Genomic DNA, 14,147 nt, shown 5'->3' on the forward strand with positions numbered 1-14,147 from the left:
GACTGTACTGTGTTCTGTGCACCAGGGCCCTGCCACAGGAAACATCAAAACATCCCATTCCACAAAGAGCATCATAGCGCCACTCCCCATTACAGCTTCTTTTACATACCATTACTACACCTGCCACCCAACTCCAGAGTAGCTGGCACATAAAACTGTTCTGATTATATCTGTCAAAAATAGTCTTTCATGAACCTCCACCCTGGGAATCAATTCAGAGACTCCCTCCGGCGATGGCGCTATTCTAGTCATCTACTACTCTGAAGCTAAGTGACTATCCACTGGGCCACCACTCGATCAGTTTGCAAGCAGTCTGTAGACAACGTTGCGTGTCTAGCGACAGGACAGTGTCAGGCCTGACTGATCAGCCAGTAAAGGCTGGTTAATGACTGATGGTTGTAGCACATCAACCACAACTGTACCTCCACTATGGGCAGTTAGAGGCAAATGAAAATAGTGGTGCAATAAGAATGAAGATAGTGCTGTGAAGAGTAACCTCAACTGGGATTTCTTTACAAGTTCATCAGCTCTTTGGATGTGACACCCCTTGGTAAAGTTAATTGAACAACCAACAGTCAACATTCGTCCTTGCGTAGAAAAGCATCATCCCTCAGGCATGAACGCAGTCATCAACGGAGAGCCCAGGTTTGAGATCTACGCCAAGGCCCATGAGTGGACCCTCACCTCTGGACGGACGGGGTCTTCGATGCCCACCACGCAGAGGCAGGTCAGGTTGTTGAGGATGTCGGCTTCGTTGTCCCAGTCAGGCTCTGGGCCCGTGAAGTCGCGCATGGCTACACAGATGGTTCTCAGGCCGTCACAGGCCATGGGCTCGATCACCTTCCGCACCATTTCATCCCGGTCCTTAGGTTTAAAGACCCTGGGCTGGCCTGCAGCATCCAGGATGTGGGAACACCTGGTGTGGAACAATGAATGAGGGTTAATGTCACACCTCGTTAAGGACCTCATCAAAACTAAAATGGCTGCCAACCAACGCTACACTTCGAGTTAAAGACAAAAGATGCAAGAAAATCTACAAATAATGGGGAAAAAATTACCAAATGTAGAAGATGAATAAACACTGAATGATGAACAATGAATGAATAACAAACATCGGGGATGGAGGAGGAAAACGACGCGAGAGGCGTACTTGCGCAGGACGATCTCGGACGCGCCCTTGCTGTACATGCGGAATCCTGATCCATCAGCATTCTTCAGGACGGTGCTCATGCTTTTGCGTGAGGAGTTGAAGGTGTAGACCTTGTAGAGCTTCTCCTCAGGAACCTCGTCCCTGATGGGCTGGTAGTCTCTCTTCAGATCCATTACCAACCCCAGGAGGGCGCACTCAGTCTTATTACCCACGTGCCTTGGGAGACCACCCTCTCGCTCTGGAGGCTGTTCAAGGTTTGAATGGAGGATTCAGTTACCAATCGAATAGTGAATGATGAAATAAAATTAGACTGGCCACCTGTACATAAAAAACTGAAAAATAAACATTTTGGAGGGCTTCTAAATAGATAATTTTTTGCAGGTAGGGTAATGTTTACATGAATACCACAGAAACACCATGAACTCTCTCAACTGCTCAAAACTGCTCTTGTCACCAGTCTGGCATGAATGAAGTCTCTCTCTAATGGTTTTGAGTGGAATCAGTGAATTAGTTGCACTGAACATGACTACACCTGTATTAGACCATTAAAAGGACTTTGGGCAGTGGAAGCAGAGAGGAGTTGAGTCATGTCGTCAAGGGTCTTCCTGAAGGACACAACTCCCACTAGGATGTTAAACACTGACATATTGATAAAGTTTCCAACCTCAGGCTCTCAAAGATTAACCCAAATACCACACATTCACTTTTATTTTTCACAGTTCTCTACTTAGAACAAGTGTGAATGTGGAAATCTGTGGAAATTAATGATATACTAAAGAGAAGTTTGCCTGCAAGAAGAGTCGCAACGAGTGCATCAAAACGACGGACGTTTGGTGAAGGACGGAAGGGATCTGAAGAGAGCTGTACTCACCAGGATCTTGGTGGTGTAGGCCGAATTAATGGAGATGCTGTTGACCATGAGCTCCAGGGTCTCTGGCTTGATGGCCTCGGGTTCCGGCACCTTCTTGTAGTGCGTGTCGCCTATGTAGGCCTGCACCACCGTCATGCGGTTCATGGTGAGCGTGCCCGTCTTGTCGGAACAGATGGCGGTGGCGTTACCCATGGTCTCACAGGCGTCCAGGTGTCTCACCAGGTTGTTGTCTTTCATCATTTTCTGATGAGTAAAAACACAGCCTGACCTAGTTTAGCAGAGCACATGGCCCTCAGTATCAAGGTCAACTTCAGTCTGTTAGGGACAGAGCCAACTGGGTCTTTTTAGTCATTCTTCTACATAAACAAGGTAATTCTACAAACATTCTGGATAGTGTACAGACCTCAGAGAGCTTGTTAAGTCAGAGATGTGCGCATGAATCCATCAAATTATGGACCAATTTGGACTAGCCAAACTATCCAGTCTGGGACTTCAAATGCTGGAACTATAGTTATCTGACATCAGTCAAGCTATTAATGGTAGAATGATATTTACACGTTACTCTTGATGGTAGCACGATATCTACGCATGACTCCTGACAGATTTATGGGCGATCTGGTCCCGGGCGCTCACCTTGACCGAGTACGCCAACGAGATGGTGACGGCAAGGGGCAGCCCCTCCGGCACGGCCACCACCAGTACAGTGACGCCGATGATGAAGAACTTGACAAAGTACTGGATGTAGATGGGCGTGCACTCCGCCTTCCATTCCCGCCCTTGCACCCCGAACGTGTCGATGACAAAGTACAAGATGAGGATGATGACGGTCACAGCAGACATGATAAGGCCTGGGGAAAGAGGGCCCGAAGGCTGTTAGGAGACCACCACGCAGGACGTTGAACGTGAAAACTTCCGTCTGGCCATGGCAGCAACAGCTGTCAGCTGACGCGGTGCCGTGTGAGTGTGTTCTGATCGCCACAGACATACTGGTGGAAGTGGGATAATTACGTAGAGAGCAGCCCAAAGGGACAGGCCTGTTTTCATACTCGGTGACACTGTTTCTTTACACAGCCAGTGATATAAACTCACTGAACCAGGACAGCGTGTGCCAAATGAACTCATTTACAAAGCTAGGATCTGAAGAAGTCCATGTGGAGGCCTCGTGTGTTTGCAATAATGCAAACAAGCCGTCGCTTCACATATAACCTCCAGTCACTAATTAATATAAATACTGTGCTCGGTACAAAAGAGCAGCAACAATTTAATATCTGCTAACTTGTGCCATTGTGGGAAATGGTCAGTGTGTTGAAGGTAATATTCCTGCACTAATCTTTCTCAGCCGCGCACGCAAACTATGAATTTAAAAGGCGGTGCAGCAGCCGAACACGCTGAGGCAGATGTTCTTGACTTCCATAATCAGTTCACCACCCCCTCGCCAAACACCTACACTCACAGCTACACCCAGAGCTACACCCACACACCTGCTTTCCCGATCTGCACGGCCAGCCTGGTCAGTTTGCCCTGCAGGACAGATTTCTCCTTCTTGGTGACGTTCACCTTCTTCATCACTTTCTCCTCCTTCTCCTCACACTCCACCCCCTCCTCGCTCTTCAGGGGCTGGATCTCCAGGGCAACGCCGTCCTGGGTCTTAGCTGGAGCAAACAGCGGGAAATGAGGGAAGAACGTGCCCAAAAAATAAATTAATTAAGACGAACACACACACAAACAAGCAAACAAAGTAACAAAAAACACAGATGAAGGGGGAGGAGAAAGGATGGAGGGGGGAGAGTGGGCAGTTCAGTGAGCACTGAAGTCAAAGAGAGTCAGTCAGCAGAGCAGCCAAAGGCAGTTACACTTTCATCTTCTTGACGTTAGTGGATACTTGTGGAATGAATCTGGCGTGGTTTAGAAGAAACGGTTGTTAGAGCGAGCTGCTTCTGAATGTTAATGGGCTGCTAAGGGAAATGGAAAAAGTCGTGAACTGGAGACTCACTGCATTGCTGTTGCTTTAAGTATATAAATGTATGTATATAAATGTCCTTTTCCATGATTTGACTTGATCCTCTAAAACTTTATTTGAAGATCAAACATGTATACAACTGAAAGAACAGACATATATCTTGTTTTCTTTTTTGTTTTTTTTTTACAGCAAGATCATAATTCTGCAATAGTAATCATCAGTACTAATCTCACACTACACTACAGTACTGCTTACTAACCCTGGATTACAGTAACCCTCAGTACTACCTACTAACCCCACACTACAGTAACCCTCAGTACTGCCTATTAACCCCACACTACAATAACCCTCAGTACTACCTACTAACCCCACACTACAGTAACCCTCAGTACTACCTACTAACCCCACACTACAATAACCCTCAGTACTGCCTACAAACCCCACATTACAGTAACCCTCAGTGCTGCCTATTAACCCCACAATACAATAAACCTCAGTACTACCTACTAACCCCACACTACAATAACCCTCAGTACTGCCTATTAACCCCACACTACAGTAACCCTCAGTACCCTTCAGTACTGGCTCCTTTATTTGCAAGACAGATATTGGGGGTTACACATTAAAAAAGAAATATGATCTGGGTAAAAAACCATCTTTGTTAGAAACCCTTATTGCAATATCTTGGCCTTTGATTGTTATAATTCAATTATTCTGCAGACCGACATATTGCATGACTAGGTCTCTGACTAAAATAGAAACATAATAGAATTGAAGATCCAATTCAGGCTTTTTGCTATGGTTAAACATTGATCCCACCCCTCAATTTACTCTCTCTGTAAGGGACAGTGTATAACCCAGGTCTATGTACACACATGCAAAATTATTCTGGAACATCTTTCCAATACTGTTATGGTAGTGTATGAAAATATAAAGCATCACATATCACTGCCCTGAAACAGTGTTAGAAGGTACTGATGCGCCCTCTAATGGCCGGGGCCAGCATGGGGAAGTGCCCTGGTCTCTGAGACCATACTGCTCCCGGAGCACACAGCACACGCAACGAGCACGGTAGTGCAGCCACACACCGATTGGAGGACTAACGGGCGAGCCGGTCAGACTGACCAATGGACGGACAGCACGCACAGACGCACGCACAACAATGGGGGAGGGGGGTGTGGGGGTGTGTCACTGACTCAAACTCAAGATGTAGAAAACAAACAAACAAACACACTAATAATAATAATAATAATAAAAACTAGTGATTGATCACCACAAAGGTAAACAAGGAAGACCAAGAGGCTGAAAATCTGTAGATTTTGCTTTGTTTTGCATTCTTTCTCTTTCTAAGAGACACAGAAAGGAACACATAAATGAGCATCTCAACAGTATACGAGACAGCATGGGTTTCCTGATATACACCCTAGAAGAAGGGAACGGAGAGAGACAACAAAACAACCAAGAAATGGACAAATAAACAAACAATCCACAACGGTTCACACTCTACCGATTTGGCAAGGGTGCAACTCCCACTTGACTCGTCCCCTGGGGCTGTCCCCATCAACCCCATCAACCCCTAATACTGACACACAAACGTGCACCGCCGGTGAAGCGTCATATCGCACACCAGCTACAATGAAAAACTGTGGGGAACAAAAAATAAATAAAAATACGCAAACATTACGTTTGTGTTTAAGAACCGGACGTCTCGACACTTGCGTGTGGTTCACGCTCTCTCTCAAGAGAGAGAACGCGTCCAAGGGGAGGGGGACCGGGACAGACGGGGGTTGTGTGATCTGTGCGAACGCCTTGGTCTGGAGCAGATGCTCTGTCTGTGAGCACAGGAAGGGTGTGGAGGGAAGCAGAGGGCGGAGTGGGCGAGGGCAGGGGGAGCCCAGGTGGAGTACCGAGGACGCGTCCGCGACCCATCTAGATCACACACACACACACACACACACACACACACACACACACACACACACACACACACACACACACACACACACACACACACACACACACACACACACACACACACACACACACCACTCACCTCTTCAATTACAAGGTGCCTTGGAATGTCTCTCTGCCCCCTCCTTCCTCTCTCTCTCTCTCTCTCTCTCTCTCTCTCTCTCTCTCTCTCTCTCTCTCTCTCTCACACACACACACACACAAACACACACACACACACACCGCACCGACCCACCCACACACCCGCGCCCATGAGCATACACAATACCCACTCTTGTAATGTTTATAAACAATCTAATTCTGCCACTCTGTTTAACTTTTTCATAACAGCTTGTGTTGGACTTCGTACTCTTGCCATTTGCTCAAGGATGTTAGCCACACGGAGCCAGTGAAGGCTCACCCAAATGCTGAGACGCTCATTACCATATAAGGTCGTGTGGTTCTTTGGCCCCGCCTGGCTGTGTGTGTGTGTGTGTGTGTGTGTGTGTGTGTGCGTGTGCGTGGCAGGCAGCAGAGGTGGAGGTGGGGGTGGGGGTGCCGTGCACAGGGCCGCGGCTCTGTGTCAGCATGTGAGAGTTGCACTCTTTCACAGGTAAAGCGAGGCGGGAAAAAACTCCCACGGGCTCAGCAGGAAAGAGTCAAAGCGGCAGCGTGTGGGAGAGAGAGAGAGAGACAGAGGGAGAGGTGAGAGAAAGAGAGAGACAGAGTGAGAGGTGAGAGAGAGAGAAAGAGACAGACAGAGAGCCAGAGTGGGGTGAAAGAGTGAGTGAGTGAGTGAGACTGACACGAGACTCCAAGACTTGTCGCTGATGGGCGGGGAGGGGGCGGGGAGGGGGCGGGGTTACCTTTGTTGCGATTTTCGGGGGCTCCTTGTTTTTTACCTGTTCAGAACGAGAGAAAGAGGGCGGAGCGCTGATATAACATGGATTAAAGTAAATGAACCAGACACAAATCAAAGAAAACAAGGATTAAAAAACAGAACGCAAAGAAAGAAGACTCTAAAAAAATAAATTAATAAAAATCAATAGCACACACATGCATGGGTTTTCAAGAGAATGCGTCATCCCAAACCAAAAAAACTAAACAAAAACAAACAAACAAAAAAACCCTTTTCTGTGTCGCAATAGTTTTGTACTATATTGTAGTCCAACGTCTGAGAGACAAGAACCGTGAGCGTGTACCCTGCAGTGCTACTGCTAGTTGATAGACTCCTGGTCTAACGGTTCCAGCCTCTGATCATTTCATGGCTTTAGAGGCGAGTCAACATTTAATCACGCTTGTCTCTTCATTTCACTCCAAAACAGCCCTATGATATCAGCATCTCATTTTATGTGAGGACTGCAAGTCGAATCACGAAATAACCACCAGCTCCAGCAGTCGGGGGGGGTTGAGTCGCCGCCCTTCGACAGGGCCGGCCCGGAAGGTCTGTGTAGCCGCATGGCCACGCACGCCCCCGTCACAGCCAGCAAAACTGGCACAGTGCCCCTTTTTATTTCACTTTTAAACTTAGCTCAAGAGGGCCCTGCACACACGCACATCGAATATAGAGCCCAAGGAGCGATGACGCGTGTGTGTGTGTGTGTGTGTCTGCGTGTGTGTATGAGAGCACCCACACATGCCCGGGGGGTGCCATGAAGGCCAGCTCACGCTGCCCCAGCGGAGACGAGGACAGGCACGTTGCTGATGGACGGGGGGACATTCGGCGCAGTGTGACAGAGCTTCTACGCCTGCACCTGTAGTGTCACCAGGACGTTTTTGGACCGGGTGGGGGTGGGTTTGTTTGTTTTTGGATTCACCCACGCGGCAAATTGTGAACACTGCACAGGCGTCTGGTAGTCTCTCCAATAGCCTTTCCTTGGAAATGACGCGTTCGGCCTGGCAAGAATGAACGCTTATGAAATTCAAGTTTGACTAAGAAACAACAACAATAACTTAATCCAAATCTTCATGCATATGACGTGTGAACTGCTGAGATTTTTTTCTTCCTCTCTTCGGTCTTGTCCTGGCCTCAGGGGCACTGGATTCTTTGGCTTGGTAGAAAGTGCAGTGTGATTGGTGGAGGTAATCTGCACGGTGTACCACTCTGATCCTACCGCTGAAGTAGGGGGGGCGGGACTGTCTGAAGGTGTCTGGTGAGGTTGGATCGTTAATATGAAAACGTGGTTTCGACGTCCGGGGAACGGGCTCACCTTTCTTAACCTTCTTCTCCTCTTCCTCACCGCCGGCTCCGAGGAGGGTGAATATGATTCCGGTCTGGGAGTTCAGACCCACGGCGGTAACCACCATCCTCCCAGAACCTTCCATCACATGAGTGCCTGGAGGAGGGATGAGAAGTCACATGACCTGTCTGACAAAGCCCTGCACTCAGCAGGCAGCAAACAGGTGGGTGGGAGCCTCTGAATCAGCACATGGAGCCAAAGGAGACCCAGAACGGTTCTGACGGTTCTGAGGAGCAGGACGGCCAGGCACTCACCTGACAGAAGCATGGGGTCTTTCTCCAGGGACTTCCTGACCTGATCGGACTCTCCGGTCAGCGAGCTCTCGTCGATCTTCAGGTCATTGCCCTGGATCAGGATTCCGTCCGCAGGAAGGAGGTCGCCTGGGGAAAAAGAATGGCAAAACAGAAAAAAGAATGACTAAGAAACAGACAGGAGAAGAGAGGCGAGGGAGGAGAGTGAGGGAGAACCAGAGCAAATCTCCGACTGTCAGAGACAGGGAGAGGAGGGCTGCTCGCGGCCACCATGGAGACGGCTCCGTGGTCCCACGCGACGCCCACGTCTGGGCCAGAGCGAGTGGCAGCGCTGTGACTCATAGCAGAGGCTGGGGGCTGAAACAGGAGCCTCTGACCGCCACTCGCACACACACGCGCGCACACACACACACACACACACACACACACACACACACACACACACACACACACACACACACACACACACACACACACACACACACACACACACACACACACACACACACACACACACACACACTCGGGCAGCCGAAGAGGCAGGGCTGTAGAAATGTCACAGCGCTCCGGCCCGGTGATTCACGGGCGAACACAGAGGCTACAGCACAAATGCGGCTAGCACCGCTATTGTACGGGCGGAGTTCATTGATGTGGTTGCCGTGAGTCTTGATGGATTCTAGATTGCGTTCTACGGAACTCACCATCTAACGCATGTGTGGAGTACGCATTGTGTCTGTCAACGTGTGCCTATGAGCAGACATCTTCATGGTTATGCAATTAGACACAGAACATGTAGTTTTTAATGAGATGCCTGAAGATAGGGGTTGTTCAGTGGAGAAACGTCTCACCGTATTTGATCTGAGCGATGTCGCCCACCACGATCTCGGCCACGGGGATCTGGATGACCTGACTGTTGCGGATGACGGTGAACTTCTGCTCCAGCTCGATACGACTCTGCAGGCCCCGGAACTGCTTCTCCTTGCTCCAGTCGTTGAAGGCCGTCACCAGCACCACGATGATGACCGAGAAGAGGATGGCAGCACCCTCAATCCAGCCGGCCTGAGCCTCACCCTCATCCTCAACACCACCGCTCACCTGACCACACACTGTACACACACACACCAAACACACACCACACACAGAACACAGAGCCTATGATGAAATCATCCTAAGTTAGTTCACATGTCAGAAAGGTCGCCCAAAATCTACTAGCGATTCCTTTTGACTCCATGAGAAAGTGCAAAGCACCATAAAAACAAAGTTTATTAGCATTATTTTTGAATGTTAAAAAAAAATATATATATATATATATATATATATATATATATATATATATATATATATATATATATATATATATATATATATATATATTCCTTATATATTTTACAACATGAAAAGTTACCCTGCCTGCCAGGACTATTTACCAACACTGGATTACACATCACTGACCTAATTTTGTCTCTGGAGAGTTAAGATAACTTTAACGATGCTCTCAACCATATTGGGAAGCATTAGCAGCCAATTCAAGCTCGTGTGGATCAGAGGCAGGGGACGACCGTCCCACACGACATGGCTATCGACACACAGCGTGCCAACAACGTTTTCTGAGGGAGAACGTTCAACCGCTCAGGGATTTACAGCTTTGCACACCGCCACTGCCTCCATAGCAATGACTGACTAGCAAACGGCATGAAACAATGCGAATTAACAGCAAATAACAACAGCACGAGCACACGTTGCTCACGTTCAGGGCGCACGTGGAGGAGGGGGAGGGGCCCCGAGCTCACCGTTGGTGTCATTTCCTTGCGGGTGGTAGAAGGAGAGGCCCAGCGAGATGAGGGCAGCGATCTCCAGGATGATGAGGGTCACATCCTGCAGGGCCTCCCACACCAGCTGCAGGAAGGTCTTGGGCTTCTTCGGGGGGATGAAGTTCTTCCCAAAAGCAGCGTGGCGCTTCTCCAGATCCACAGGGTTTCCCGAGAGTCCTGCAAAACAGCACCGCACACGGGGACAAAACCACAGCAGTCACAATCACCAGAAAAGCTCTGATGAAAAACGAAGTATTTTGTCAAGGTAAACAGAGCTAAAGGTTTGTTAATACAACAGAATAACATTGTTTTAATAAAGCATAAATCACTGCCTTCAGGATTTAGACTAGGTGAAGTATTTCCTTCTATATAACGAGTCCCAGGCAAAGGCTGGAGAACACGTATCATAAATCACTTTTTAGAAATACTGTCATTGTTTGAATCACAGACTGTAGTCACATTACATTTCTGTTTCATGTGTCTTTATCAAAGCAGACAATGACAACTGAATGACATCTTACAGCAAAATGAACATCCACTAAACCCCTTGATTCTGCCAGTGACCTGTAGCAAGGCACTATGGGTTGTTTCATCTCAAAGAACGAGTCTGTGAAATGTTTCCAGTTGCCCTCATCATTTACGTGACTCCACATTTTGTTTTCAAAAAATGTGGCGTCATCTCCATAAATATGTGACAATGAGTGTCCAGAAACCCCAGCACTAGTTTTCCATTCCACCTCACAGGAGGGAATCTCTGCTGGAAATCATTGATCTGCTTTGTAGCCTTAGAGGAGCTGAACCCGAGCTGGTAATTAACCGTTTTTGGGAGTAAATCATTTCTCAACAGTGAAAATCTGTTGAGTTTCTCTAAAAGCAGGTGTCATGTTGGAACAACAGCCTAACCCTTGTTGTGTAAAGAAGCCAGCGGTGTGGATAACGCACGGCTGCACCAACCACGGCTGCACTGAAGTTTCCGTTTGCTTGTCTTCCATTTAGACAATGGCCCAGACACTTACAGGTGGAGCCCCGCCCCTCCACGCCCTGCCTCACTGGACAACCGGGAGGATGATGACCCGGGTGATTCCCCGCCCATGGGGTCAGGCTACATTTCATTTAATGTCTCCTTCTGTCCTTCTCTGCTGCAGGTAATGGGAAAACAGATGGGGAGAAATGGGTCAAATAACGATGGGTCTGTCCATTTAATCAGGCCCCGCGCCCTCTAATACCCAGAAAGAGTTGCCCAATTCAGGTGAAAGAAACGGTTTTACAACAGGTGGATTATATTGGGTATTACTGGGAAGGTTTTAGAGGAGAAGCAGAGTAATTAATCAGTACAGGAAGTGAAGAGCGCAGACAGCAGATAAAGCCGTACATATTCAACACTGTCCTCTAGCGGGATTTAATCAGCCAAAGAACAGAGGCTGCACTTGGGCAGCAGCAGGGTGGGGCAGAATTAAAATAAATGGAATGTTTTGTGGAACAAAGGTTTTTGTTGCGTAATTTTGGCAAATGAGGGTGTGTGTGTGTGTGTATGTGTGTGTGTGTGTGTGTGTTTATGTGTGGGTGTGTGTGTCTCTTCCTTGGGCATTTTTCTATAGATGTGTCTGGGTGTGTGTGTGTGTGTGTTTATGTGTGTGTGTGTCTCTCTTCCTTGGGCATTTTTCTATAGATGTGTCTGGGTGTGTGTGTGTGTGTGTGTGTGTGTGTATGAGGGTGTGTGTGTGTATGAGGGTGTGTGTGTGTGTGTGTGTGTGTGTGTGTGTGTGTGTGTGTGTGTGTGTGTGTGTGTATGAGGGTGTGTGTGTGTGTGTGTGTGTGTGTGTGTGTGTGTGTGTATGAGGGTGTGTGTGTGTGTGTGTGTGTGTGTGTGTGTATGAGGGTGTGTGTGTGTGTGTGTGTGTGTGTGTGTGTGTGTATGAGGGTGTGTGTGTGTGTGTGTGTGTGTGTGTGTGTGTGTATGAGGGTGTGTGTGTGTGTATGAGGGTGTGTGTGTGTGTGTGTATGAGGGTGTGTGCAAGTTATGCTTGTTTTTTTACACCAACACTCCCTGCAGCTCCACTATCAGGCCTGTATATGAGGGTGTTTGTGTGTGCATGGCATCTTTTATATACCTCTCCCTGAGGTCTCTATGTTGTATGCTCTGCTGGCTAGGTGTTCTTCATTTCTAATGATGCCACCCTACCTCGTGGTCCCTCTCCTCACACGGGCGATGGGGACACTAACCGAGCGTGACGCACATGAAATAAAACAAAAACAAAGGTACTGCTAAAAGTCATCTGCATCTGTGTCCTGTCCCCGTGGCAAGACAGCGGACGGGGACGAGGTGCTGGAGAAGACTGGAGCCCCTGGAGGAGGAGAGCCCGCAGTCCCCCCTCCCGCGGGGAGGCGTCAGGCGGGAGTGCAGAGATGGAGCAGGTGGGCAGTGTGTGCTTGCAGAGAAGAGAAAGAGCTGAACAGAAATCACTCCTCCAGCACAGCCAGCAGCAGCCCAGCCCACCTCTGACCTGATGCTTCACTGGCCTACAGACAGAGCTGTGAAGAAGGCAGGGAGCTTTGGTGTGTGTGTGTGTGTGTGTGTGTGTGTGTGTGTGTGTGTGTGTTGTTGGTAGGGGGGTGGGTGGACAGCCTTGCACTGGCAGTGCAAAATTTCACTAGACATGGTGTCATGGAAAAATGCCTACTCACAGGAAAATTTTACCTCGCGAGAAAAAAAAACAAAAACAAACAAACAAAAAAAAACACGGAACAATGTCAGCTGCACCTTACTGTGTGAGAACAGAGGTAAAACGACAAAAGTGAGGAGGGTTGCGGGCCTCTTCTTAACGGGGCAAAAACTGGTTACCTTGCAGAGAAAATCCCTCCCAAGCTAAGCGGCCGCCTCGCACTGCTCCCTGTCTCCTCCCACGCGTCCCTCTTGCTTCATTACTGCTCTGCTGTGTGTGACGGCTCATGGGGACTCCAGGTGAGTCCCTTGCTGGACTCAGACTTGCTCCATGGCTCCTGAAGCGTGACAGCTAGTAGAGGTGAGCTCCCATCACAATTCTCATCACACACGTCCCTGGCAGCACACCCCTCTTTGTTTTGGCCGGATAGTCCTGGCTGGATGGATGGATAAAAGGGCAGGAGTCATTTCTGTCTCTGTGTCTCACTCCCTCTTTCTGTCTCTTTCAGTGTCTCTGTCCCCCCCCCTTTCTGTCTTGACATTAGCTGCAAAGAGGATCTTGACATATTGGCTAGCTGTCATAGGATCTTTTCGTGCGTCTGCACTTTAGGGGATTTTGGGAACTGTGGCCCAAGCCTGCTCCAGGGGATCAGGGCCAACGACCCAGTGCCTCCCACCGCACGCGGCGCCTTCAAAAGCTCCATCGCATGCGAAAATCTTCATCTCATCCGAAAGCATCAGCAGCAGCGAGCCCCCGTATTCGGTTTGGCCGCCTCTCCCACAGGACCCCCGCGACACGGAACGAGCGCCAGCCCCGCAAATCACACACGCAGCGTCAGCGGCACAAACTCCCACGTTTGGGAATGACCAACGCAGGGTGAAGGGAGGGCGGCCAGGGAAGGTGGTGCCGCGGGTGGAGGTATTACCGCAAACACCATCACCCTGGTGCTGAAACCACAGCGTCGATGAGCCCAGCGGCAGCTGAGATAAGCCAGCAGATAATGTAATAGAATAGTCAGACCAAAACAATCTTCGTGCGTGTATTCTCCTGAGGCTGGCGAGCGTCAAGGTGACCGATGGTGAAGGCGGGGCACGAGCCTGCGTGTGTGTGTGTGTGTGTGTGTGTGTGTGTGTGTGTGTGTGTGTGTGAATGCGTCCGGGGGGAGTCCGTGGCGAGGGCGATGGAGGAGGAGTGTTAAATGGGCGCTGCAGTGGTCATACTGCCTGGGAAGATGGCCAAGCAGAAGAGGCT

The 14,147-nt window shown here is 49.0% G+C and overlaps 1 protein-coding gene across 7 annotated transcripts in view; it reads right to left on the minus strand.

The window, feature by feature from the left end:
- Positions 1-14,147, minus strand: part of atp2b4 (ATPase plasma membrane Ca2+ transporting 4) — a 69,888-nt gene that overhangs the window by 22,014 nt on the left and 33,727 nt on the right. For 5 of the 7 annotated variants that reach the window (XM_077003833.1, XM_077003883.1, XM_077003850.1 and 2 more), the window contains exons 3-12: positions 10,213-10,410; positions 9,271-9,528; positions 8,426-8,551; positions 8,142-8,267; positions 6,798-6,833; positions 3,503-3,673; positions 2,655-2,869; positions 2,022-2,264; positions 1,151-1,395; positions 685-916 (exon numbers count right to left, since the gene is read on the minus strand). In XM_077003833.1, the coding sequence (XP_076859948.1) occupies positions 685-916; positions 1,151-1,395; positions 2,022-2,264; positions 2,655-2,869; positions 3,503-3,673; positions 6,798-6,833; positions 8,142-8,267; positions 8,426-8,551; positions 9,271-9,528; positions 10,213-10,410 (1,850 nt within the window). The remainder of the gene's footprint in view (positions 1-684; positions 917-1,150; positions 1,396-2,021; positions 2,265-2,654; positions 2,870-3,502; positions 3,674-6,797; positions 6,834-8,141; positions 8,268-8,425; positions 8,552-9,270; positions 9,529-10,212; positions 10,411-14,147) is intronic. The other 2 variants (XM_077003857.1, XM_077003874.1) reach the window with 1 other exon arrangement.

The sequence above is a fragment of the Brachyhypopomus gauderio genome, chromosome 1, assembly GCF_052324685.1.
Source record: "Brachyhypopomus gauderio isolate BG-103 chromosome 1, BGAUD_0.2, whole genome shotgun sequence".
NCBI classification, from domain to species: Eukaryota; Metazoa; Chordata; class Actinopteri; order Gymnotiformes; family Hypopomidae; genus Brachyhypopomus; species Brachyhypopomus gauderio.